Source organism: Aureobasidium namibiae, assembly GCF_000721765.1.
Source record: "Aureobasidium namibiae CBS 147.97 unplaced genomic scaffold scaffold_14, whole genome shotgun sequence".
NCBI lineage: Eukaryota > Fungi > Ascomycota > Dothideomycetes > Dothideales > Saccotheciaceae > Aureobasidium > Aureobasidium namibiae.
This window is the reverse complement of record NW_013581195.1, coordinates 314165-339688: the sequence shown is the minus strand read 5'-3', so window position 1 is coordinate 339688 and position 25524 is coordinate 314165. Positions and strand designations below refer to the sequence as shown.

The window sequence follows — 25524 nt, the reverse complement described above, 5'->3', positions numbered from 1 at the left end:
ACCATAACCGCGTCTTGAACTTTCCATCTTCTTCAAGCTCACATCTCCATCATTGATCTCCTGTCAACCACCATGAAGGACTTCCTCATCGAGCCCAGGCTCGAGGAACTCAATCGAAAGCTGGCTGCCAGTACCACTGGCGACAACAAACGCGCAAAGCCGACGATCAACTTTGTGTGCGAGAAGATACTCGTGACCGACAGCATCTCCGTCAAAGTCCGCTATCCTGCTACCTTCTTAGAGAACAAGGAGGCCAAGGACGAGTGCGCTCCTGATCGCCGCACTCGCACTCAGCGCTTCCTCCGCGTGGTGTCCAAGCCAAAGAGTGGCAGGTCCGGCACTTGCGAGTTCTACCCAGACGTTATCGATATTGAGCACCCTACCAATGTCGTCTCAAGCCCTGAGTCGACTCCTCCTACCACTTCTCCTGACGGCACACTCAATAACGACAGAAGTGACTTCTGCAAGTCGGTTCCAGATTCTGGTGGATGATGCAAGAGTCTTCTACGACATACCTCTTGGATTGTCTTCTTCAGGGTTTTGAGCACATCAGCACACCTGCTCTCATCGCCACCACACCAACACTTATGGACTTTAACCTTGTGAAACAAAACGGAACCACATTTCTCTGATCCACGCTTCTCTGGACACGACTTGCACTTCTCTTCTCGTCTTGAACCCGCGGAACAACTATATCGGGTCACAGTCACCGGACAGATACCACATCATCTCCACGTGGCTTCCAACTTTTTTCCACCGCCAACACAACCGTACGACATCTCAAATCGAAACGGCCCTGTGCAACACCAACAAGCGTTGTGTCTCTAATGCTTCGCAATGTTATACGCTGCCACCACGACACCCACGCACTCTACCTTAAACCCTATCTCAAACAACTCGAAGCAGTGGTCCTGCGCGGTGTTGGAGATTCCCTGCAATTCGACATCTATAACGAAGAATCCCTCGGCTACTTCCTTAGAAGCGGAATCACCCGCTTTGGCTCATACACAGATGACTACGAGACTGGCTACTTCGAAGACGGCGCTGGACACTTCGCTTCAGGAAAGATCAAGGTCCGGGTTATGGCAGACGGAGAGAGTTCGTGTCAACAGAGAGGCTTCCTGCGACAATGTCTCAATGGACAACATCTTTCGCCAGCGGTGATTCAACTTCAAGAGAGAAATCAAGGAAGCAGTCGAGGCAAACGCTATGGAACTCGTCAGTTGGGAGTTGATGGAGCGCATCAACAACGAGTTGGAGAGTGAGGTCGAGGACTTCCGCGCCCGTTCAGGAGGAGACGAGTCGGAGGAGGAAGAAGAAGAAGAAGAAGAAGAAGAAGAAGATGATGATGATGATGATGATGAGATGGACGAGGAAATGGTTGAGTCGGGCACCACCGATGACGAGAACGAGACTGAAGACGACTCATCATCCAACGTCGCTGCTGAGAGTTCTGAAAATGAAGAAGAAGCCTCGTGCGTCACCTCCGAGGTTGAGGAGGATGAGGAGAAGTAGAGAGATAGCAAAGGGATGAAGTTGGGCCCGGCTATAGTTCGGGTATAATGCTGTTGCTCAAGTCAATATAATTATTCGAGATTGTTTTGCTTCACTTTTGCCTGTGTTTCATGGGCTCTCACTGGACTTTGTATCAATCGGCTAAACACTGTGCATCTTTATAGTATACCAATTGCTGGTACTGCCGTGATGAGAGCACATGAAATCCCACACTCGCGAACAGACAAAATCGATACTTTTTCCTTCACACTTGCCTGTGTTTTATGGGCTCTCAATGGACATCTTGTGATCCAACTAAACACTGTGCATTTCTATAGTCACTTACGTGATATACCTTTGCACGTGGAAGAGGAAATAATCATCCTTCTTCAGAGCTCTCAGCGAACAAAGGTGTGTTTCCAGAGGAAGATCTTGCATTTCTATAGTAACTATGCATCACAGGTTGTCCGATGAGACGGACGTAGATCCAGGCCCTCACTGGACTGCATCACACTCGTAAACACGACTTTGCATTTCCATAGTGGAGACACGCCATGGAAGTCACGATGGGCAGACGGAACATATTTGAGTATATTCAATATTTTTGAGATTTGGTTTCTTGCATCTAACTATGCAGGAATAACCAGGGGAAAGATGAAAGCCTTGTGTAGAAGGACTATTTGAAAAGGATAGACAAAGAAGTGGTTTGTAGTAATCGCTTGAAAATGGTGACACAAAAAAAAACAAGACAAGATGCTTTCGTCAATACACTCCAATCAAATCAAACCGATGATTTAGAGGAGAGCGGCAGCAGCAGCACCGAGGGCAAGAGCGACGGAACCACCGACCTTGACACCAGCGCCCTTGTAGGCGGAGGGGCTGGCGGTGGCACCAGCAGCACCAGGGGTCTGGTTAGCGGCCCACGAGGAGGCAAGAGTGGTGCCGGAAGGACCGACAACGACACCGTTGGAACCAGAAGCAGCAGCGGCGCCTGAGGGAAGAGCAGCGCCCGAGGGAACAACAGCACCGGAAGGAACGATAGCTCCAGCGATGGAAGAAGTAGGGGCCCAGGTGACCTGAGTCGACTCCTTGGTGACGGGAACGACCTTACCGGCAGAGGTGATCGAACGGGTGACAGCGTTGACAATGGTGGTAGGAACAACAGTCTGGCTGGTAGAGACGGTCGAGGAAACGGCGTGGGTGGTGACGAAAACAGTGGGAGTGGTCAAAGTGGTCTCCTTTCCAGAGATGGTGACCGGGCTTCCTGCAGGACATGTTGTGGTGTACGAAGTGGTGACCTCGGTGACGTAAACAACAGGCTCGACGGAGGCGGTGCCGTTGGAGCCAACCTTGATGCCAGCGACAGCAGCGTCGGTGGTAGAGGCGGATCCGGAAGAGGCAGTCTTGGAACCAGCAGCAGAAGACGAAGCGGCAGAGGAAGAAGATGAGGAAGAACCAGAGAGAGACTTGGCGCCACAGGTAGAGGCGTTGGGGCACTTGAGGTCGTAAAGAGCCTTGGTGTTGGCACCGTCAATACCGCTGGCAACCGAGAACGAGGGCGAAGCGCCGTCATCGTTCAGGATGTACCACCAGAAGTTGATGCAGCGGGCCTCAAGCTCGCAAGCAATGTCCTGCCAGAACTTGGCGGCATTCTCAACGCTGGGAACGGCCTCGTCCTCAGTGGCACCCTTAACGGGCCATCCGGTCTCGGTGACCCAGAGAGGCTTGCCGCCAGCAACAGCCTCAACCTTGTCGTAAGCCTTCCAGAAGAGGTCCGAGGCGTTGTCGATCGAGTTGCCCTCACCGTCCTGGTAGAAGGGGTACTCATCGAGACCAAGGAAGTCAACAGCGCCGAGAATGGCAGAGTTGGAGGTGTTGGTGTATGCGTTCCAGGTGTCGACGTGGCCGATGGGGACGTTGGCAAGGGGGGTGCCCTTGACGGCCTCGCGGACCTGGCCGATGTAGTCGACGAGGACGTCGGCAGTCTGGCCGTAACCACTCTTTTGCTTGATACCGGTCTCGGAGATGCGGTAAAGATCCTCAGAACCGACAGAGATACCGACAGTCAGGTCGGCAAGACCCTGGGAACCGAACTGGCTGATAGCAGTCTTGAGAGCAGTAAGCTCATTGTTGAAAGCGTCCTGGTTCTCGGAAGCCCACAGACCAAGAAGAAGAGTGGTGTTGGTCTTGATGGCGGCGGGGATGGCGGAGATGACAGTGTTGGCAGTGCCGTCCTGGATCATGGTGTAAAGACGGGCCGAGGCGTAGTCGGTGATGGCCTGAGCAGACTCGAACTGGTTGGTGAAAGTCTCGAGAGTGTTACCCTGAGAGCCGTAGTTGAAACCACGGGTGGCAGCCATGGCCGAGGCAGCGCTGCCGGCAAGAGCGTAGAAAGAAGCACGCATTTTGATATCCGATTGATCCTGATGAAGAGAGAAAAATAAAGAATGTGTGTGTCGAAAATAGACCCAAAGGAAAGAGTGACGATGGGTTGGAGATTCGAAGGTGGATAGAAAAAAGATGAGACGGCTTAGAACATCTGGCGACGTCCAAAGTTTTGTACCTGCGTGTCTTCGCCCTGATCTGCGCCATCACCCGGCGCCGGTGTGTCAGTTGGAGTCTGCGACAACCAGTGGAAGGATCCGCTCCGTGGACTTGCGCACAAGCAGGCAAGCGTATGCCAAACATAGTAAGATGAAAGCCAGGATCCACTTGCACCCGCGAATCAACCGGACGAGACAAGGCTTCTCGCCTTCTCCTGAGATCGGATTCAATCATGTGCAACCTGAATATTACTTGGTAGTCCTTCATATCGAGACATGGTCCTGTACCCTGTCGGTTGACCCAAGTAATCATATCTGCATGTCGCTTCGTTTCTAGTTATGCGTTATACTGGTCCGCGTGTCGTCCAAGACAAGAGCCGGCACAAAGCAGGTTGTGGCGCTGGAGAGGCGTTGACGCCGCGTACCTCGAGCTAACTTTTCGCCGTATGCGATCGTCAGCTCACTGTCAACGGCAGCTCAGCGGATTGGCTCTGCGGAAATTGTTGTGAGGCCTGTTGCGAAAACACTCGACTCAAGAGTCCGGGGAGCAACCACAGATTGGCCAAATCTCGCGCCCGCCGCTGCGCCTCTGAACTGCCTGCACCGTCCTCCGTGCGGCCTGCCAAACGGGTGTCCGGGTCATGTCGAAATTGGATGACTTCATATAGGCCTTCGCTTGCTTGTTTGTTGTGCTCCAGACTTTCCTTGAACAGTAACCGATTGATTGTGATTGTCTGTGGTGACTAGATTGAGATGTCAGTTCTGGCTGCAGATCAAGAAGATGAGCTGGACGCGCAAGTCGCTCGTCCCTCGTCTGTCGTACCTTTCCAACCAGCTGCTCCTACTGCTCAACAACCATCTCAGCTTGACTTCGCAAGCCGCAACCTTTGGTCTTGAGCTGTTGGCATCTGGCATGATCCAAGTCGCCGTTCGAATGCGTGTATCCTTCGAATCAGTATTGACATGGATAACGATAAGATTGGTATAGGGCTAACTAGTATCCGAGGAGCAGCTTCTCCAAGAACCATGAATTGCTTCAGGAGACGTCGACATCTAGAATCACTACTTCTTAGGGATAGGTTCACATTCCACAGCATCATGACGTCCAGTCTTCTATTGCGACCACTGTGCCATCGTACAGAGCGGCTGGCAAGAGACAAGAGTCTCAGCGCCGTCAGCCCATGCGACAATCATGTCGATCGCTTCAGCTGAGATACGTATACATGTCAAGTGAGTCTCAATTTCTCTATATTGTTCTTCGTCACCAATCTGCCAGATGAGTCCAGGAGTAAAAATAGATGTTAGACTAGTGATTCCTCATGAACACATCTCCTTTTTCCGATCAATCACTGGCACATAAGCCTCCCTATGACGGACTGTCCAGATCATTGTAACTGACCTGAACTTGCAGCAGAGAGCTTATTCACAACAACAACTAGCATGCTATTCGATGGCCTACCACGCACTCACGCCGATTATCCCTCGATGCTCGGGTAAGCCTTCACTGTCCGTCTTCAATTAGGACATATGCTTAGTCGACCCCGGCATCATCTGCTGTCGAGTCACTGTTCAGCGTCTGGTGATTACGATGGCGCATTCGAATAAGCCGTTGCAAAAGACACTGGAGCCTTCCAACGAGCGTCGTCTTGCCGACGCGAACGGCTTTGAAACGGTGGTTAAGCCCGGCGTACATCTTTGCATAGCCACCAAGAGCGCCAAAATGTAGAAGCACACTTGCGGTAATCAAGCATACATGACACCTCAAGGTAGGTATCACGATAGTAAGTTTTGTGCGTCAGAACTGCTTTGTATCTTCTGAACCAGACCGACGGCTGCAGCAAAAACACACCATGGGCGCTCAGAATGTAAGTCGAACGATGAACGTGGTTGTACTGTTCAAAGAGTCGGAAGCGAACAGCGTATTCGTTTGGCGTCTTCGGATGAGTCAACTTATGCGCCAACATCGTCGCACTCCTACAGCTGATTCAGCACACCGCTGAAGTACCTTACCAGTTCGATGGACATTGAGGTGACATTCGCTTAACATTACTGACAGAGTTTGCCTGCAAACGAGGTTTTCGCTTAATGTTACTCGCAAGAGTAAGCCGAGGCGAGTCTCGGCCTCGGCCCCGTCCCTGGATCGGAAGCTCTCCCCACGTTTCGCATCTTCACAGATACTTTTATATCTCGACAGTTCCGTTTCGAGAGAGAGAGAAGATTGTATCTACATTATCATCATACACATACACAATGTCTCAATATCAATCAGTACATCTTGCTGCTCGCCCGAAGAGCGAAATCGTTGCTGGAGAGACCTTCGAGGTCAGATCGAATGCTGCTCCCAAGGAGTCCGATCTCAAGGATGGTCAAGTCATCTTCCGTTCTCTGTACCTCAGTCTTGATCCTGCCATGAGAGGATGGCTCAATGGTAAGATTGATTTTGTCATCAATACCCGGCTGTTTTGTGACTGACTCAATCTCAAAGACACACGCTCATATGTCCCTCCCGTACAAATTGGCGAGATCATGCGCGGAGTCGCTATTGGTACCGTCGAGGCATCCAAATCCGAAAAGTTCCCGGTCGGCACACTCGCTACTGGATTTGTTGGCTGGACAGAACTCGCCGTGGTAGATGAGAAGGCTCTTGAACGTGTTGACCTACCTTCCAACGGCCGCACCACTGACGCCCTCGGTGTTCTCGGTATGACTGGCTTGACCGCATACTTCGGTATCATCGAAGTTGGTCAAGTCAAGGAAGGCGACTTTGTCGTCGTCTCTGGTGCTGCCGGCGCAACCGGTAGTGTTGTTGCACAGATTGCCAAGCTCAAGGGCGCCAAAGTCCTTGGATTGGCCGGTTCCGACGACAAGGTCTCATGGTTGAAGAACGACCTCGGTTTGGACGATGCACTCAACTACAAGGACGCCGACTTCACCACCAAATTCCGCAACGCAACCAAAGGCTTGATTGACGTCTTCTTCGACAACGTCGGCGGCGAGATTCTCGATCTTGCTCTCTCTCGCGCAAAGCCATTCTCTCGCTTCGTGTGCTGTGGCGCTATCAGCGATTACAACAATGCCGCACCTAGAGGACTCAAGAACTACATGATGATTATCTCCATGCGTATTCGCATGCAAGGTTTCATCGTGTTTGACTTTGCAGACAAGTACGCAACTGCCAGACAAGAATTGGCACAGTGGCTCAACGAGGGCAAGCTGCAGAGAAAGGAGACTGTTATCGAGGGTGGATTGGGCAAGGCAGAGCAAGGATTGAGAGACCTGTACAAGGGCGTTAACACTGGTAAATTGCTTGTTGAGGTTAGCACGCAGAAGGATGGCAAGGCTAGACTGTAGAGCCTGGATGTCTTTTAGCATAACATCACGAATGATCTAATGAGCTTGCGATACTACTATTCTGTTCAAAATCTTGTAATCGATAGATCGATAAAGATAGCGTCGCTCTTTCTTCGGCGGCGCGTCAAATAGGTATCCCAGTTCCATAAGTCGATCGCCTAAAATCTATTGCACGCCTGCAACGTTCCTTCTTGATTGTCATTTGTTCCACGATACGAGTCTTTTAGGCCTTGTTACACCCACAAATCCACATATCACCTTCCCACTAAATCTCCTCACCTGCATCGCATCACCTCAAAATGCCAGACTCCGCCAATCTCAAGCGACAGCTGATGATTTTCTACGCTGTCAGCTTTGGACTGTGGTTCATATACGTCTCCACGTCGCTCGCATTTGCAACCAACGACATCTCCAAGATGAACAAACGCATCAAGATTTTGGAGGATCTACTCGCTCAGAAGGTTATGAATTGATCGTCTCTATGCAAGGAGGTCTCGGAGGCAGCATGGCTGGTTCTGAACTGCTGAATCACGCAGTAAGATATGGTTGGTAGGATGGTTATGTTGTGGACGAAAGATGGACATGATTTTTCCGAGGCGGGGCAAATTGGGAGTCGCGAATCTTCTTGCCGTTCTTTGCTGCGCATCCAGAACGACCTTCCACTTCCATCTTGAGCACATACGGATGCCACGCGTATTATACAGTCCTGAATTACGACATCTCCCGGATCTGTACCACAAGGACAAGGGGAGGTCCGCTTGAACGACGCATTCTATGTACGCGCGATGAAGCGAATTCGCGACGCGACCGTCTTTGTATACACGTAGTCAAAAGAGCCGCTGCATATGCCAAATGGAGACCATTCAACAAACAGCAAAGCCACTTTTCGCAAGGTGTTGTCCTTTTGAATATGACCTTGTCTCTCATTTGAGGAAGCGACGTCCCTGGCTGGTGCGTTTGCGCTGCGACTTCTACCCCACCCTTCGCTCCCTACTGTTCCAGAGAACCGACAACATCTGCATGATGCCAACACTATAACGTACAGATCTGCGAGCTTGGCTGTAGATGTAAGAAGGTGTAAAGGCTCGAGGACGATTTTCCACGAATAGCTACTGCTTTTACGAGCCGTCCCTGATCGTCACCTCGGTGTGTATTCATCCGTCGCGGGTTGCGGGGCAATATATCTCGTATAGTCAAATCCACCAGCTAAGTTTCTACAAAAGGTGATCCTGACTTTTGCTGAACGTTGGTCTTAGGCCGTGTATCACTTGTTCAATATGAAGTTACCAACTGTCGCACTGGGCTTACTCTTGACCGGGATCTCTCTGGCCAAACAACATGGCTTCCTGAAGGACAACGGAGATGGAACTTGGATCATCGGAAATGATGTATGGAATATGACTCAAGAAAAGATCTATGGCTCCAAGCTATACTACAAAGATCAAGAACTCGTTGGTGAAGCTACTGGCCACTACGTCAGCTACAGTAAGCCTCTATTCATACTACAATGCCTATGCATTTCTAACATAACAAAACAGATGGAGCAGCCAGCAATCTCGCCTGGACAGATGCAAACATCGTCAAAACTGGAAGCAACTACATCGACATTCAATTCGATGCCGCAGAAGGAGAAATGCATTGGGTCATTTTCAACGGTCTTGCTGGCGCCTATCAGTATTTCGTCAACCGTGCTTTACCTGTTCTAGGGGAATTCAGAACACTATGGCGACTCGACAACGAGACTTTTACAAGTGCTTACAACGCAGATAAGGATGGAGTGTTGCCGCCATTGTCTGAGTATGCGGTTTCGACGAAGATTCAGGATGAAACTTGGAAGACACCTGACGAAGGATATTTGACTAAGTACGACTGGTCTGGATTTGTTAGAGAACAAGAATACTGGGGTGTATATGGTGAAAATTTTGGGAGTTGGTATTTGGTAAGTGTCTTCCTTCCCGTTACGTCTTGGGTGAATCTGACAGAAACAGCATCCTGGCAAGGACTACTTCAATGGCGATCACCTGAAGCAGGAACTCATGGTAACTAATGCTATCTTCGATCACATGTGTCAACACTGACATCTTTTAAGAACCACCGCGAATCAGCAACGGGTGATGTCGTCCAACTCAACATGATCCACGGAACCCACTTCCAAGCCCTCTCCAACGATACCCTTCCAAATGGAAAGATATGGGGCCCTTGGCTTTGGTACCTCAACAACGGTATAAAATCCGACGTTTCCCTCCGCTACAACAACGAAGTTAACAGCTGGCCCTACAAATGGCTATCCGATGCCTCCTACCGATCCCGTATTGCCTCCGTAACCGGCAAACTAGTCCTCTCAGACGGCAGACCTGCAGCAGGTGCCGCCGTATTTCTCGGTGACAATCATCCGAACAAGACTACGTTGGATATGGGAAGCACATACTACTATACCACCTACGCAGACAATGATGGCTCCTTCCGTTTTACGGATGTCAGAACAGGTGTCTACGCCCTCCAAGCCTGGTCAAACGGCAGTCCCATTGGTGATATCACAACCACATACCTCAAGAACGACATCAACGTTTCTGGCCCTGCGACCAGTAAACTCCGCTTGGATAAACTAACCTGGTCTGTCCCTGCTTCAGACACCGTTTTCCAGATCGGCGACTTTGACAGAAAATCAACTGGATTCGCCTACTCGGGAGGTTTTGGTGCAGGCAGAGTAGACAATTGTCCTGCAAACCTCACTTACGCAGTCGGCAGCAGTGAAACCAGCGACTGGTGTTTTGCTCAAAACAAGATTGGCACATTTCGCATCGCTTTCCCTCTGCCTGCCTCCAATATCACTTCCAACAACACCTCAGATGCTTTACTCACCGTCAGTCTAGCAGGCTACAGTCAAGGTACCACCGTCAACATCTTCTGCAATGATGTGAGGATTGGCAACTTGAGTAGTAGTGGTATACTGTCAGATCCTAGCTTGTATCGATCAGGCACGGTGGCTGGAGAGTGGCATCAGTTCGAGTTTCCCATCAATGGGAGTAGGTTGAAGACGAGTAACACGATTGATTTCAGGGTTGCAAGTTTGTCGTCGAGTTTGTGGAGGGGACCGATATATGATGCTATCAAGTTGGAGTGGATTTAGAAGTGATGGTGGCATGTAGGAGAGTCGACTTGGACATGTCAGAACAATGAAGTAGCTCAATTAAATGCATGTAAGCAATTGATGAGAGTTTCGTTCAAAAGTCCTGACTTCGTCTCTGTGCACATCACTCCAGCACGCCAAACCAGCTATTCGATTTATTCTCTACGAAGACATCTTCAATGTCTAAGGATGAGGTGTGCATCGCGCCAAACTTGTCTATATCTAGCAAACAACATGAGAGACTACCGGCTCAGGCCTCAACTTCCACCTCCTGACTCTGCCCATGAAACGGATAATCCAGATATCCCTGCTTCTGCATGGGAGCATAAAAAGTGCTCCTGTCATACTTATTCAAGTCCAACCCCTTCTCAATTCTCTTCGGTAAGTCCGGGTTCGCGATAAAATGTCTTCCAAACACCACTGCTGTATCATAGTCCTTATACTCTTCATCAACAGCATTTCTTGCTGACTCTGGAGAAAAGCCCCCAGCAACAAGGACAGGAGAAGTGTTATCCCAGATATGCAAAAAAGGCTCAATACCCTCCACTTTCTCACAATCCACACTATTGATAACGCGCGACTCGATGATATGCAGATACGCCAATTTCTGCTTCTGAAGCTCTTGCACCAGATGCGAGAATTGAGGAATCGGATCTTTCATCTTCATGCCTTGAAAAGTGCTGAAGGGACTAATGCGGAAACCGACATGTTCAGCACCGATAGCGTCAACACAAGCTTGACTGACTTCAATGCCAAAGCGAGACCGGTTTTCGACACTGCCGCCGTAGGAGTCGGTGCGAAGATTGCAAGTGTCTTGGGTGAATTGGTCGATGAGGTAGCCGTTTGCGCCGTGCAGTTCTATGCCGTCGAAGCCTGCTTTGATGGCATTTTTGCTGGCTTGGGCGAATGTCTCTGCTGTTCTTTTGATCTCGTCCTCTGTCAAGGCATGAGGGAGGGAGTTTGGACCTTCGGTAAATGGCGTTGCACTCGAACTTATCAGAGGGAAGTTCCCTTCTTCCTTAAGGATACCAGTGTCTGCTACTCTACCCACAGAGATCAACTGGGCATAGATATAGCCTCCTTTGGCATGCACAGCATCCGTGATCTCCTTCCAACGATTGATTTGAGCTTCAGTATAGATTCCAGGTGCGTTTCTAAAACCACCGTGTTCAGGAGAAATAAGCACTGCTTCTGCAATGATAAGACCTCCTGACGATGCTCTTTGCGAGTAGTACTCCACTGCCATGGGCAATTGAACGTGGTCCTTGTCGGCGCGAAGTCGGGTCAATGGTGCCATGACCACACGGTGCTGAAGCTGAGCCGTGCCCAGCTTAAGCGGTTCGAAAAGTTTTGTTGCCGGCATGTTTTTTTTTTGGTAGGCTTTGGTCTCCGGATGTGACGTCTTGGGTCGAGTTGGGAGAAATATCAAAGGTCACGAGAAGCTAACGAGACATCAGAGAGAAAAGGATGATGGGACCTCCATCGGCTTATCAATCATCATGAGAGAGGGTCTTTGTGCATCCACTGGCCAAGGAAAATTAATAACTTATCACGACTCTTTCGGCCCAAAACTCGCCGAATAGTCGGCTTCGCGTATCCGATCATTTTCGTTATGCGTGCTCCATTGACCCAACATTATGAGCACCCCGCGGTCGATGGCGGCCTCGAGCTCGTTGCGCCGCAGCCCATACAAGAGGTCGAGAACGTCGAGACGATGTCCAAGCCGTAGAATAGAATGTAATACTGGGCTTGTGATCTTCGTGTGCGATGGCCACTGGATCAAAACTTCCATGAGAACGTCGATGTCGTCTGGCTGCAGGGGCTCCAGGAGTTCGAACAGTGTATCGATCATGGCATAAAAGATGTGCTGCGTCATTTCGATTTGAGATCGGTAATCGTCGAGGAGTACCCTCCGACATTCCGTGCTGAAGTCTCGCGATTGGGTCACGAATATTAACATGGACTCCGTCACCTGGATCTGATGCGGGCGCTCTGCAAGGAGAAGCCTCAGGACGAACGCTCCACCAAAAGATGATGAACTAGCCAGAAGTGCTTCGAGGACTTTGGGTGTGATGTTTACTTGGTTTGGCCATGTCTCCAACATCATCTTGATGAGATGGAATCTAATCTTGTAATTGCAAACGGCTCCGATGAGGATTTGCTCATCAATCTGCGTATTCTGTGGATGGTGCTCGATGAGGAATTTGACATCAGCCACATTGCCTCCAAAAGTAGCAACGATCCGTGCAATACTCGCATAAGATTCCATAACCCAGACTTGTTTTTGGAGAACGAATTCTGTAAGACGCGAGGGAATGTACTCGGGCATGGGCCGAGAGCGACGTCCTGCGCTGTCTACGAACGCTTTGAAAAGCTTGTTAGCAAAAATGGTTCTACCCTTGTCGTGCTGCCAGCCCCAGAACTCGTACACCCTTTCAAGTGAGCTTCCAGTTCTCAAATCTTGAGAGAGATTATCAGTTTGGACAGCTTGAATGATGCACTCTTCGAGCTGTGGCGAAGACTGGCTTGTCTTGGCTTCGCACATCCAAGGTCTCATCACCTCAAGTGCATAAGGAAGGGTGAAAATCATGTTGATGACCTGAGATAAGGGAGCAGGATTATCAAGTCGTCTCACTGAATACCTGAAACGCAGAAACGCTCCCGGGGTCTTGGTGTTCACCTGGTTGTACTCGGCGGGCATGATCATCCTCCATGGTGTGCGCTGTGTCTTGTCAGGAGCATTCAACAGCTTCTGCACGTTTCTGTATGAGGTTGCTGGAGACTCCATAGGCTGTGGCTCTGGATTCAAAAGCCCCAAGATCGTCGCGATAGCCTCGATGTTGTTTTTCTCGAGAGCTAAGTGCAACGCAGTCCTGTTCATATCGTCTACAGCTGTCGAGATGTCAGGTAGGTGCTGCGCCCACTCAATCAGACCGTTAGTGTCGTTCAGTACAGCTGATCTTAGAAACTCTTGCTCAGCTTCTTGCAGGTTTATGTGTTGGTACCAGACTTCTTCGGGCAGCCCCCATCGAACACAGTCGACGGGTTGTAAGACCTGGTGGATGTCTCGGAAGGACTTACACTTGCTTACGAGAGATGCGAAACCTTCGGTCGACAGGTTCTTCTTCTGAGCTGTAGACGACTTCAAGAGTTTAGCCGCAGCCTTTGTTCTTCCCAGACAGCTCCGGCGGTTCAATTTCGCATAGAACAGATAGATTGCTCTGGCAACGAGCCCACAGACAACGGCCATGAACGTTGTAGTCTGGCCCCAGTCTTCGATGTTCCCAGGATTCGACAAGTCAAAAAGTGACAGCATCCGCTCAAGACTTGACATGGCTACAACTGCAGGCAACGTCCACAAGATCCAATCGGTTGACGTAGTTGCCGGCATTCGGGGAAACGCGTCCGGACTCCAGTCGATTGTTTCGCTGGCTTGATCATTGTTTCTCTGGCTTGATCAAGATAGACTATTATTGCGTCCTTGATGGGCTCCGTGAAAGTGATAAGCCTCAGGAAGTGGCTGCTCCAGCTAACTTCTTGGCTCGACTCCTCGCCTCTTGCTATACGCTCCCCAAGATCATAGAAGTGCATATGATGGAGTCCAATAGCGCATGATCGTAAGACGAGTAGAGTCCGCAGAGCAAAGTAGAGCGAAAAGGTCCAAGGCACCTTGTCACACGAGTCAAAAATACTCCACCAGATCACTCGCACACATGGTTAGCATGGGTCTTGCTGAGCAGAAGAGATAGGGAAGGTGTTGCCGAAAACAACGCCGATAGAGGCATGCACAAGTAATTGAGAGGTGGTATTGAGCACAACCCACCAGCGAGATGATAGGGTATCTTTCTGTGAGAGGGCCATTTGTACGGTCGCACTGGTAATGTCGAGAGACATGACAGCGACCATGACCTGCCAGAAACTCAGTGCCGTGTAAGACCTGAGCAGCGCAAACGTTATTGACAGCATTGCTAGGAGATATTGTTAGCATGGAGTAGATCTGAAGCACTAGGAAACTTACATGTAAGCTGGGCAGTACCGATATCTCTCACAGCTGTCTTCTCCTGATGGAAGTGTTCAGCGAAAGATGAAAGGATGGTCACTAACAGCGAGATATAAAGCGAGACCCTGATACCAATACCCCCTATATCTGCATTCATGCGATTCTGCACTGAGTTGCACTCCGTGTAAAAATTCGGTTCGCCATAAGCAGTATGTCCAAGAGGCCGTGGGTGATGAATTCGGTTAACCAGTCGAACGAGAGCAAGCGGTTGCAAGGGGATTGAGATATGCGGCAGGCCGCCTAGTCAGTGAAAAGGCAGCTCAGGTGATCAGCTTCGCAGGCTAGGGCTTCGAGATTGCATGTAGTGGCGCTCAGACAGAGTCTCTGATTCATCGTAGCAATCGCGACGAGGATGTGTGTTCGTTACCCGAGATTCATATGAGAAACAAGAGCGCCAGACAAAGTCTATGATGCTCAACCGTGGTAGGGGGTAGGCAGCATGCGAACACATAGCGGGCACCAATACCACGTCCACTGTCATCAGTGATCAATCATCGACGCAGGATAAGATGTTGAGGGGATCTTGCGCGTAACATGGCAATCATTCAGAGCGAAAGATGGCAACGATGTCCATGATTGTCAGAGAGATACCGTGTTGATGATGGTGATGAGGAAGCAGAAGCCTACCCGGTGACCGTCAGCCAAGTGCATGACTCGTGCTTGCCTCGTGGTGGACGACCCTGCTCGTCTTTTCACAATAGCCGTTGAACGTCAATACGATGGAAGACATGCTTCTAACATCGACATATACACTTGGAGACCGGCTTACTTCATTACTCATTATTCCACAGGGTCCGGTAGTGGTTTGATTAGAACATGGTGGGTTAGGCATGATAACGGAGAGTCCGCATTGTCGAAAACGCTGACACGATCTCCCTTGCATTCACGCATCACCTACTTCCGATACATTGTTCTGTTGTGATATCCTAGTACAAGAGTCGATAGACTGAATCTCGAGAGATCTAAGCAGGCTACGCTGCTGCTACGGTCTACATGGCAATGATGAGAGGGAAGGTAGCATTTAGCTCTTGCTATAACATCCGCCCTCTACACCGCATCACTTTCTAGCACGATCTGGCGAAGATCCATGACACGCACACGATAACCTGACCGCTATTCCCTTGACTGTCAATCAAGAGGACAGAGCAAGACCCGGCTTCTAACGATGCCTCTGCTTCCGACTGCCGAGTCTTGAAATGGTCTGACGGTCGCTTCGATCTCGTCTACGCGCGAAAGATCACGTCGGCCGTTAATTGCGTACAGCGCACACGAGTCCCGTCAGTAGTTCGACCGAGAAGTGAGTAATAATGCGCATGATTGATGCTTGCAGCAAGTCTCGAGTAGAGCAACAAGAGGCATTAATAGGACCATGCGCAACGGGTCTGGTCAAACGCACACTACTATCGCAAAGATCTCGCATGATTAGATGCTTAACAGGTATGGAAAGAGACTGGCCGGCCATTGGCCAAGTCAATTGTGCCAGTCTTGTGAGCATGTCCACTATGAGGCATGAGCAAGGCAAGAAGCTCGAGCAAGCATCACAAGAATACGCCATCCACCTCAGACCAAGCACCTGTCTTCTTGAAACCCGTCCGGACTCGACCGACCCCGGCCTGGACAGATGATGGACAGAAGTATGGCCTGCCCGCAACGACGAAACATGCCATGACCGACGCAGTGCGGTGGATGATATGGGGCTGGGGCTCGTTTCAGCGATGCACATGAGACGAACTGCAGGTCTATGAGCACAGGATCTGATCTTGAGCCCCCTGCGCCGCCGCATGCACGCAGGACGCGACGCGAACACGCTTTAGCTGCAGAGGTCGCTGTTGGTCAATACTCGAATCTGAGCGTGCTTGCGTCCAGAGGATCAAGAAGATGTTGGAGCGGGTAAGACTATAGATCACCTCCGAAGGATGTCCCATCCTCTTGAAAAGTAAGAAAATGTCAAGAGTTTCGGATCGGCCATATCCTTCGAAAGAGTGACCAGGCAGGGTAATCGACAGACTGCCTGGCCTTTGGAGGCGGAAGCGATTCATGTGAATTGAGTTTTGAGTTGGAAATGCCTGCTATAAACAGAGGGAGGTGGAGTCCAAAAGAAGAGACATCGCAATTTCGAATTGGGCCATGCACTAGACCTACAATCCATCGATTATTCAATCTTACCGACCGCAAGCACAATCTCATAAGACGCTATCCGAAGATAGTCTGTCGTCATGTAAGGGTAGAACCATGAATAGGCATTTATCCCGGTCGAACACGAGCGGATGGTAAGCGATGATGGGAGAACAAAGGAGTAGATGAGTGCTGTTCGGGAGATGTCGCTGCGATCAGGATATGCAGTCAGCCACCCAGCGACGAATTGCCATCTGGGGTGATCGACGTGTTTCCAATTAATCTCAAACAGGGCCAGCTGGACGCCCACCTCTCTCGATGGCTCGAAATTACGCGCTCCAAGCGTCGATGTGCGGATCGACTTGCGCAAACCTCGCGCACTTTTGACTTCTGAGGATTCCAGATTTCCAGCAAACCCTTGTGCATTTGGGAAGTGAGGTGCGATCCATGTGAGGATGTGCGCAGGGTTTGACAAATGGCAGGTTCGTGGTACTAGACGACAGCCCAGAAGCAGAGGACGCTCCTGAAACACAATCTTGATGGAAGAGAGGCGTCAAACCCAATCACGACTCCGGACTTCGCAAAAGCCAGTCTCAGAGGTGGATTTTGAGGTTTGGGGACAGCCAGGGTACCTACTCTATGGCGAAGTACAGCTGTGCTGCGCCACCATGTAGGTGGATGGCTGCAAGGTCACGACTGACATTCGGGCGCTTACAAAAAGCTCCGAAATTGGGGACATTAGCCAGTCAGTCGGCTACATAGTTGGTAGGGGACAATTTATGGTTAGCAAAAAGCACACGGCGCTTGGACCGATCGTACGTGACTTGGTTGTGGGCATCCCGGGTCGGGAAACGGAAGAGAAGCAGAGCAGAAGAAGCAAAAAATGAGCGGTGACGGCGATCGGGAAATGAGACGAGTGTTAGCTGAAGAGGCTAAGTGCAGGAAAGGGAGGGTTCTCATGGCCGAGAGTTAATAGTGCGATGGCCATGACGAGAGTGGGTTGTGGTGATGTGACGAGCTGTGAGCAGAGGATGTTATTCTTGGAGACGGAGTCGGCTGGGCCATGCCTTTGTTAGTGGGAGAGTTTGGTGGGATGCAAACAAGAAGAGGTGAAGCAGCGTGCAGTTGGCCGTTTCGGTCGGCGGCGCGTGTTTCAAGTGCAGAGCGTTGTGTGGATCAGCCGCCAGCAGCCTCTCCACCAAGTTCATGCAGGTACCAACGCGGATGCTACGATGTAGCGGGCGACCCAGGAAGTAGGCAAAAAAGCTGCGGCATCGACAGAGCGATGTGCTCTGCGTGGACGGCGAGAAGCAGCAGGAAGAAGCAGAGATAGGTGGTTGGCAACACGGGCGCCTTCTCGAAAGACAGTAAATTATCGAATCAGAATCAACGGCTAGAGATTGATGTGGCTTTTAGTGCGCGAGCGAAAGCGGTAGGCACTTGATTAAGTGTACGCGCCTTGGCGGAGAGACAGCCCAGCGACTATTCTGGGAGAGAGAGGTCGCTATACTGCAGAGATGTCTCGTGGTTCGGCGTGGCCGCGGAGGAAACTCTCGATGCGGACAGCAGACCAAATGAGGACGCGATGCTCAGCAGGTTGATATCAAAGCTCATCGAGGCTTCGAGGCTAGAGGGCGCTGAGGCTTTTGGCTAGAGAGTCTCAAACAGGGCACGGGCGGACTTGGCGGGTTTCGAGTCTTTCTTGCACCTGTTTCATGCGCCTCATCAACCTCTGCCCTCCCGCAACCCTCAGCCCTCTGTCATTCTCAAACACTTTCCATCACCTCCCAGCTCTCTCTCTGCGACACCCTGTCGAGTCGCACCTTCTCTCTCGAGCACTTGCTGTATTGCGTCTGCATCTGCATCTGCCCTCGTTCTTCTTGTATCACCTTCAACGGCATACCACGCTATCGCAGGCAGGCCCTCGATACTGACTGTCGTCCTCGATCTCCATCCATACCTATCCCACACTCGCTTTAACCATCCACTGCTCAAACATCTGTCGCATTCAGTTGCTACGATTCTTTGATTAGCACATCCCCCTTATTATTCTAATACCCTGATCTCCATTGCAATGTACTCGACACAACACGCCGTCATGGCCGGCCAACCCCAGGGTCGTTCGGTAGCACCGGAGACGTTCCTGCTCGACCAGGATGCCCAGCAGAGCTTACCTCCGGACTCGGTCGTCGCTCTGCAGCAAGTCGACAACCGTATGTCGTCGCCGTATCCCCCTCCCTAACCCTATTCTCTCCAAGCACATCCGTCTCTACTCCAATGGAGGCTTTGGCCCTTACTGACACTCACCCAGTCAAGTACTTTCTGATCTCTGCACCTGTCGACTGGTCTCCGGATCAGTACATCAGACGCTTCTTGCTACCCACCGGCGAATACGTGTCTTGCGTACTGTGGTACGTCTTTTTACGCTAACTGCTATGGCTGCGCCATGATTGCTCATATCATCTTCAGGAGCAACCTTTTCCACATCTCGGGCACCGACATTGTACGATGCCTGTCCTTCCGCTTCCAAGCCTTCGGCCGTCCGGTCAAGAACTCGAAAAAGTTTGAGGAGGGCATCTTCTCCGATCTGCGAAACCTCAAGTCTGGTACTGACGCTTCGCTGGAAGAGCCGAAGAGTCCTTTCCTCGACTTTTTGTACAAGAACAACTGCATTCGAACACAGAAGAAGCAAAAGGTCTTTTACTGGTACAGCGTGCCCCATGATCGTCTTTTCCTCGATGCGCTGGAACGCGATCTGAAGCGCGAAAAGATGGGCCAAGAGGCTACAACGGTGGCTGTCAGCGAACCCGCCCTCTCGTTTGAGTTTGACTCGAGCCAGTCGCTTTTCGAGCAGCTCACCAAGGCCCAACAGACCAATAGCTCGACCTTCGCGAACAGTGCTCTGCCAGCAACGTCGGGACCCATGGCAACAACCTCGGGCACACCGCAGCCCATGGGCCCGCCAGCCACGACAGCCGAGTCGATGGGACCACCAGTGGGGGCTATGATGCAGCCAACAAGTATGCCCCTGTCGATGCCTTCGGAGGAAATGTTGACGCAGATGCCAACCTACCAGCAGATGGCCATGCAAGCCCCCTTGCCAGCCCAGGTGCACAAGACACGTGAACAGAGCTGCGGTCCCATTATGCATTACGAACGCGCCATGAACGCCGCCGCCCGCCATAGCAGCATGCCCGCCTATATGGAGTACTCGCCCGCCCCCTCGTTCGTCTCGAGCCACTTCGAAGACTACAGCCAGCGCGGTCTCAGCTACGAGCCCATCACGCCGCCCCAGCACCAGATGCAGCAGCAGCCTCACCACGAGCCTGCCTACATTGCCAACGAGGAGACGGGTCTCTACGCCGCCATGCCCGACCCTGGAATGTCGCAGTACTACAACCCTCTGATGCCCGTCGCTCAGCCCATGGCCGCCCCTCAGTACCCCTCGATGATGCGCCCTCTCCACCATTTCCCCTCAGCCCTCGAAGGATCGCCCACCTACAAGCAGCGCAGACGCCGCTCGTCTTTGACCCAGCAACCTCCCAGCTCGACTCCCCAGAGCGTTACTTCGCACGCCGTCCACCGTCCCAGCGACTTGCGTCACTCATCTGTGCCTGTCCATGACGTCGACCCCGTCTACCACGACTCCCCTAGAGGAGCCACTCCTGTCCGCCAACAGCAGAAGGACTACTCGCGCCATGCCACTCCCGTTGAGGACTCCATGTCCATGGGTCAGGACGAGTACGCACAGGCATACTCGGGAGACCAGTACCGCCCTGTCAACTATGCCCAGGCTGCCGTCATGCGCACGCCCAACGGTGTTTTCCGCCGTGCTCGCAGCGCCACTGTCCAGGATATGAACAACCCTTACCCCTCAAAATCCCACTCGTGTCCCATTCCTATGTGCGGCAGGGTTTTCAAGAGGTTAGAGCATTTGAAGCGGTGAGTCCTACTTGCTGAGACCTGCACTGTTTCTGTACTAATTGTTTTCAGACATGTCCGTACCCACACCTCGGAACGTCCTTACGTCTGCCCCTTGTGCAACAAGGCCTTCTCCCGCTCCGACAATCTCGCCCAACACCGTCGCACTCACGACGCAAATCCCGATGGCACCAGCTTCCCCGAAGAAGACCTCGAAGAGCCTGAGGAAGGCATCGACCTCTCTGAAGGCGATGTCAACGACTCTTACATTCCCATGCCTGGCATGTCAAACGAAATGCACGGCGATATGGGTCCTCCCCCACCTCATATGCATATGAGCCAGATCTCGCGCGATCACATGGACCAGCATCACATGGAGCCCCACCATATGCAGCCTCACCATATGCAACATTCCATGCCTCACGGCATTGTTTCCACCGGCGCAGAATACCAATGAAGAAAGAGACCACCGATTCAGAACGATACGCATACCCCTTTCACACGTCTCTTTTGTTTGTAATGGGATTCCTTCGTTTTTCTATCTTCATCTGGGCATACAGGAACAGGTCTCGGAGTCGTTGTTTGATCTGCTGCTCATGCATTCAATGCATCTCGCAGCTGGGAGGGCGCCGGAGGTATTACCCGACAGATTTGATTTTTGCTATCTATTTTCGCTTTACATGCTTGTGTTTGTTCTTTTGCATTTTGCTTGATATGTTCGCAACTCTAATTTAGGGCGTGCTCGTTGCTTTGCTTGTGCCAGCTACAGAAAGAGGAAAGCAAGCAGACGAGAAGGGAAGACCAAAAAGAGAGAAGAGAAGAGGAGACTGGGCATGAGAGGAATGACGCCTAGTACTTGTACAAGAGAACACCACTACATATTTTCATTAATACCTACCAGAGAGAAGTTCGCGCAAGATGTCTATCGATTGCTTTAGCATAACAGAAGCGCTGCTGTGCGGCCTTTCCCTGCTTTGCTATGGCAAGCGAGATATTCTTTCCGTGTCCTTCTTTCTTACTACATTATCTTTTTCCCCCAACTATCCGATCTTTCGACCTGTTCTTTCTTGACCTTTTGGCTGGTCATCATCTACCTAGGTACTTCGCTCTGTGTGTGTATTCGTTTGTGTTTGTTGATTTGCTGTGTATGTGAGTTGCGTCCGACGATCTGCCTGCTTCCACTTGTGCCAATGATTGAAAGTCGATCGTGTCTTTGTTTCTTCTTGTCTTAATCTCTCTTCTTGCGTTTTGATCGGCTGTTTTTTTTTTCCTTTCCTGGACTTGTTGAGTGTCTAAATATCTCAGGCTATGAAGCTCTAATCCAAACAGAAAACAAAGAGACTACTCAATCACCACAATTCACAATCTCCTCGATGCCTCCTCCACCTCAACTCTACCTACATCCCCTTTCCCACTGCCCCAAAGTCTGATCAATTCTCTCGCTTCTTCCTTCGTTAGCACGCCTTCCTCGAATCCTCCTACCACACTCCACGCCGAATCTCCAAACCAACTCCAGAAATCCGCTGCTTGCTGCAAGGATGACGTTGCTTCGATATCCTTGAGCACATTCTGCAATACAAAGATATTCAAATGCATGCGGCCTATACCGTGGGAATCCATGGCGGGGATGGAGGGAGTGAAGGTGGTGAGGGCGATAGAGGCTGGGTGTGCGAGATGGAGGACCAGCAGCGAATGTTGGGCAGAAGGTAAGTGCAAAGATAGTGTTTCGTCAATATCGAGCAATTGTTTCGAGAGCAGTAGAATGGACGGGTCGGGATCGTTGTAGGGTTGGCCGAGCAGGTAAGTGGTGCTCAGTGCTCGAGAAACACCAGCCAGAATCTGCAGACGCATTTCGAGGTGCAGTGTTCGGAGGATTAAAGAACCTAGTTCGGACATTGAGGTTGTGATGGCGTCAAAATCGCGAGAGGACTGTGTGTCGAGAGGTAAGTAGATTGCTGCATGGGGGTTTGGCGATATCAGAGTTGTCCAGCGGCGGGTCTGATGGCGTGAAGATGTTGTGGCGGTGTTGGAGTTTGACATTGAGGACGACATGTGGCGGAGTTCGGTCGCGTGGGCGACAAACCAGCGTGTGCTGTTGTATAAGGTACATAATCCACTAAGACATTTGCGGTCGAGGATGAGGTCGGCGTCTGTGAGGGGAGAGGCCTTGACGTTGGCGATCAGGGATGCGGTTTGTTCTTGCATCAAGCGCTGCACATCGTCTGCGTCTTCGGCTTCATGGGCAAGCAAAGTGGCCACTGCGTCTCGCATGTCTGCGTTATATTCTGCCAGTGCGGCGGAGCGCTTGGGCTTCCTTTCTTCGCTGGAATCTTGCTGTGGTCGCATGACCAGTGCGCGATACCAATTGTAGCATTTATCGTAGTAGATACGCATTTGTGCCATTACTAATTGACTGAAGGCTTGATCATGAGGCAAACTGTCCAGCAGCATGCAAAAGGCTTTTATCAAGTCTAGGAAGTTTGCTGTGCCCTTGAAGACTGGCTTTTGTGCTCGTTGTTGCCATTTGGGGTCTTGTTGGAAGGCGTCGCTCTCTGCAGATGCGACCATACACATATCTGTCAATGCTTCTTCCAGTTGTGGAAGGAAGACGTTTATTAAGAAATCGTCGAGGAATGAGGTGAGGGTGCTCAACACAATCTCTGAGCTCGGTGGTACAATGTCTTTCAGTCTTGTCAAGAAAGATAACGAAGGAGGTAGCAGAATGCCCATGTTGAAGACGCTCGGCTCGACCAATAGCTTGTGACCAGTTGCCGAGCGATCTTCGTTCTTTTCATTCTCGGCATCCTTTGCAGCGGGTGTCGTACCAGTAGCTGCCAGACCAGGAACGGAGGATTTGAGAATGAAGTCGAGGTCTTCTTTCTCTATGGTCAACTCAGTAGACTTGCTGTCCGTATCTGCCAGCTTGAACAAACGCTTGTTGCGATCTCGAGCATGCGGTTTGAACATGTTTGTGGCATGGTGATGCTCGGGATGTGATGAGTTTTCAGGGCTGTCACTGGCAGCCAGATGATCGTGCAGTAAACTTCGGATCTCACTCTGATACAGCTTCCAAAGTTCGCGGAAACTGCGCAACAGAGCTGGCTCATCACTGCCTTGGCGGGACAATATCCCACCAATGACCTCATGGAGAACGCGGTGACCCTCCGCGATGGCCTCGAACTTGGCATACAAAGTAGACAACATGTCCTCGAGGATCATCTTCTTGTCTTGGTTGATGTCAGCGTTGATGTTATCAAGCTGGAAGTGCTGCTGTTTTGCGGCTCCACGAATCAGGCCAGGGTAGTTTTGCTCAACTTCGGTGTACGATCTCTCGACCACACGAAACAGCTCAACAGGTAGTCTCTGCTCGATCTGATCAATTGCAAGATCCAGACGGGACATACGATCTAATGCTTCAACTAGGAGTTGAATATATGAGAAGGTATCTGCTTCGGGATTGCGAGACGTGTCTTCGGTCAGAATTTGTGACGGGTCAAAAGACTCGAGGAAGCGGTACAGCTGCCGTCCTTCGATCTCAAACGAAGCAGTTCCGGTGGTAGTAGAGCGATTGGTATATTGCTTCCATCGTTCTTCGCAGTATGGACTCTTGAGGTAGAGATGACTGTGTAGTTCTTGGATGAGTATGTCCGTGATGGAGTGTTCTTGGTTGCTGAAGTAAACGCGCAAGTCACTCAAGGCACCAATGTCTTCCATATCAGGCTTGTGCATGAGTTTCAGGGCCTCTTGCAGCGTCTCAACAGCACCGAGGAAGCGCTTCTCTGAGATTTGAGCTTCAAGCTTCTCTGGCATGAGTTGTAGTTGTTCAATGTATGCCAGAGTCTGGAGCATCTGGTCGTAGCTCTGGCTTGACTGAGCAAAAGCTTTGAGTTCTGGGCGAGTAGTACGGAGGTTTCCCTTGGCCTGGACGAGAGACTGCTTCAAGGTACGGACTCTCTGCTGAGAGGATTGAATGCTGGATTGAATCTGATGGAATGTACCAATGGACGAGTTGAAACCTTGATGGTGTTGGTTGACAATGGCTTTAAGAGCATCCTGCAACTGTTGGTGTGTGTCTTGGAAACCTTGGTACTGATCGGCGAGACCCAGAGAGCTCTGATCCATGAGTTGCAGAGCGACCTTGACGGGCACACACGACTCATTGGCCATTTGTCCCCAATGGCGGTCTATGTAGCGCAGGATGTCCTCGACTTGTCTGCTGTTTTCTTGGGCACGCATTTGGGAAGCGGCTCTGCTCCTGCTCCGGCTCATAGCTCGTCCCTCTCCGCTGGCTCTCTTGCTGCGGTCGAGTCGCGCCGGACTCCCTACTCGGGGAACGAAGTCATCCTGTGCTCGTCCAAGGCCGCCATAGCCTCCTCCAGCGGCAGGGCCTCTTGATCGGCTCCTCTCATCGGCGCTGTTGTCTCTACTGGTGGCATCGAGGTCGTAGCGACGTGGGAACTGGTAGCCGTCTCCGTTGGTGTATGCTCGGTCGCCAGTGGCCGACGGGCGACGCATATACGACATGGTGTGATTATGTCCAGCCCATGGACCGCGGATCAGAATATACGTGCGGCAATAATGCGCCTCTTGAACAAGTATTCAGCCAATATCGCAAGTTTACTCGGGCATGAATGGTATAGCAAGGAACAGTAGGTAGGTGAGTGACGCGTCTCGGCTAAGTTGCCGTTGAGCGAAACACGGAAGTTGCGACTGTCGAGCTCGCGCTGGCCTCACTCGCAACTACCTACAATTCACTCATCGCCGTCGCCCTTTCCAAATACTGCCGTCTCTCCCTCGCTCCTTCTTTATCTCGACCCGCTGTTGCCAACTGGAAACCCGCGCAGCATCTACGACTTGAATCAGCCACTGCATCCCCCGTCGCGCCAACTGATGGCCCATTGATTTCGGCG

General features: G+C 51.1%; 9 protein-coding genes across 9 annotated transcripts; 4 read left to right on the top strand and 5 right to left on the bottom strand.

Annotated features, from left to right (window-relative positions):
* Positions 1-72: 72 nt before the first annotated feature.
* On the top strand, positions 73-1515 carry M436DRAFT_65772 (uncharacterized protein; the record flags this gene model as incomplete). Its single annotated transcript, XM_013569771.1, has 3 exons — positions 73-467; positions 707-1073; positions 1177-1515. 3 exons carry the CDS (start codon positions 73-75, stop codon positions 1513-1515), a joined length of 1101 nt encoding a protein of 366 aa, XP_013425225.1.
* A 773-nt stretch (positions 1516-2288) lies between these two features.
* On the bottom strand, positions 2289-3899 carry M436DRAFT_51813 (glycoside hydrolase; the record flags this gene model as incomplete). Its single annotated transcript, XM_013569617.1, has 2 exons — positions 2289-2579; positions 2658-3899. The coding sequence occupies 2 exons, from the start codon at positions 3897-3899 to the stop codon at positions 2289-2291; spliced, it is 1533 nt and encodes a 510-aa protein (XP_013425071.1).
* A 2388-nt stretch (positions 3900-6287) lies between these two features.
* On the top strand, positions 6288-7388 carry M436DRAFT_51799 (NAD(P)-binding protein; the record flags this gene model as incomplete). The annotated part of the gene is made up of 2 exons (XM_013569613.1): positions 6288-6465; positions 6523-7388. The coding sequence occupies 2 exons, from the start codon at positions 6288-6290 to the stop codon at positions 7386-7388; spliced, it is 1044 nt and encodes a 347-aa protein (XP_013425067.1).
* A 1277-nt stretch (positions 7389-8665) lies between these two features.
* Positions 8666-10518, top strand: M436DRAFT_65769 (putative rhamnogalacturonase; the record flags this gene model as incomplete). The annotated part of the gene is made up of 4 exons (XM_013569770.1): positions 8666-8873; positions 8927-9327; positions 9371-9427; positions 9478-10518. The coding sequence occupies 4 exons, from the start codon at positions 8666-8668 to the stop codon at positions 10516-10518; spliced, it is 1707 nt and encodes a 568-aa protein (XP_013425224.1).
* Positions 10519-10768: 250 nt separating this feature from the next.
* On the bottom strand, positions 10769-11881 carry M436DRAFT_52219 (FMN-linked oxidoreductase; the record flags this gene model as incomplete). Its single annotated transcript, XM_013569678.1, has 1 exon — positions 10769-11881. The coding sequence occupies one exon, from the start codon at positions 11879-11881 to the stop codon at positions 10769-10771; it is 1113 nt and encodes a 370-aa protein (XP_013425132.1).
* Positions 11882-12067: 186 nt separating this feature from the next.
* M436DRAFT_83928 (uncharacterized protein) lies at positions 12068-13768 on the bottom strand (the record flags this gene model as incomplete). The annotated part of the gene is made up of 1 exon (XM_013569846.1): positions 12068-13768. The coding sequence occupies one exon, from the start codon at positions 13766-13768 to the stop codon at positions 12068-12070; it is 1701 nt and encodes a 566-aa protein (XP_013425300.1).
* Positions 13769-14235: 467 nt separating this feature from the next.
* On the bottom strand, positions 14236-14675 carry M436DRAFT_83927 (uncharacterized protein; the record flags this gene model as incomplete). The annotated part of the gene is made up of 2 exons (XM_013569845.1): positions 14236-14486; positions 14537-14675. 2 exons carry the CDS (start codon positions 14673-14675, stop codon positions 14236-14238), a joined length of 390 nt encoding a protein of 129 aa, XP_013425299.1.
* A 4092-nt stretch (positions 14676-18767) lies between these two features.
* Positions 18768-21071, top strand: M436DRAFT_52224 (STE-domain-containing protein; the record flags this gene model as incomplete). Its single annotated transcript, XM_013569680.1, has 4 exons — positions 18768-18906; positions 19005-19104; positions 19163-20635; positions 20687-21071. The coding sequence occupies 4 exons, from the start codon at positions 18768-18770 to the stop codon at positions 21069-21071; spliced, it is 2097 nt and encodes a 698-aa protein (XP_013425134.1).
* Positions 21072-21973: 902 nt separating this feature from the next.
* On the bottom strand, positions 21974-25138 carry M436DRAFT_52557 (Sec8 exocyst complex component; the record flags this gene model as incomplete). Its single annotated transcript, XM_013569749.1, has 1 exon — positions 21974-25138. One exon carries the CDS (start codon positions 25136-25138, stop codon positions 21974-21976), a length of 3165 nt encoding a protein of 1054 aa, XP_013425203.1.
* Positions 25139-25524: the final 386 nt, after the last annotated feature.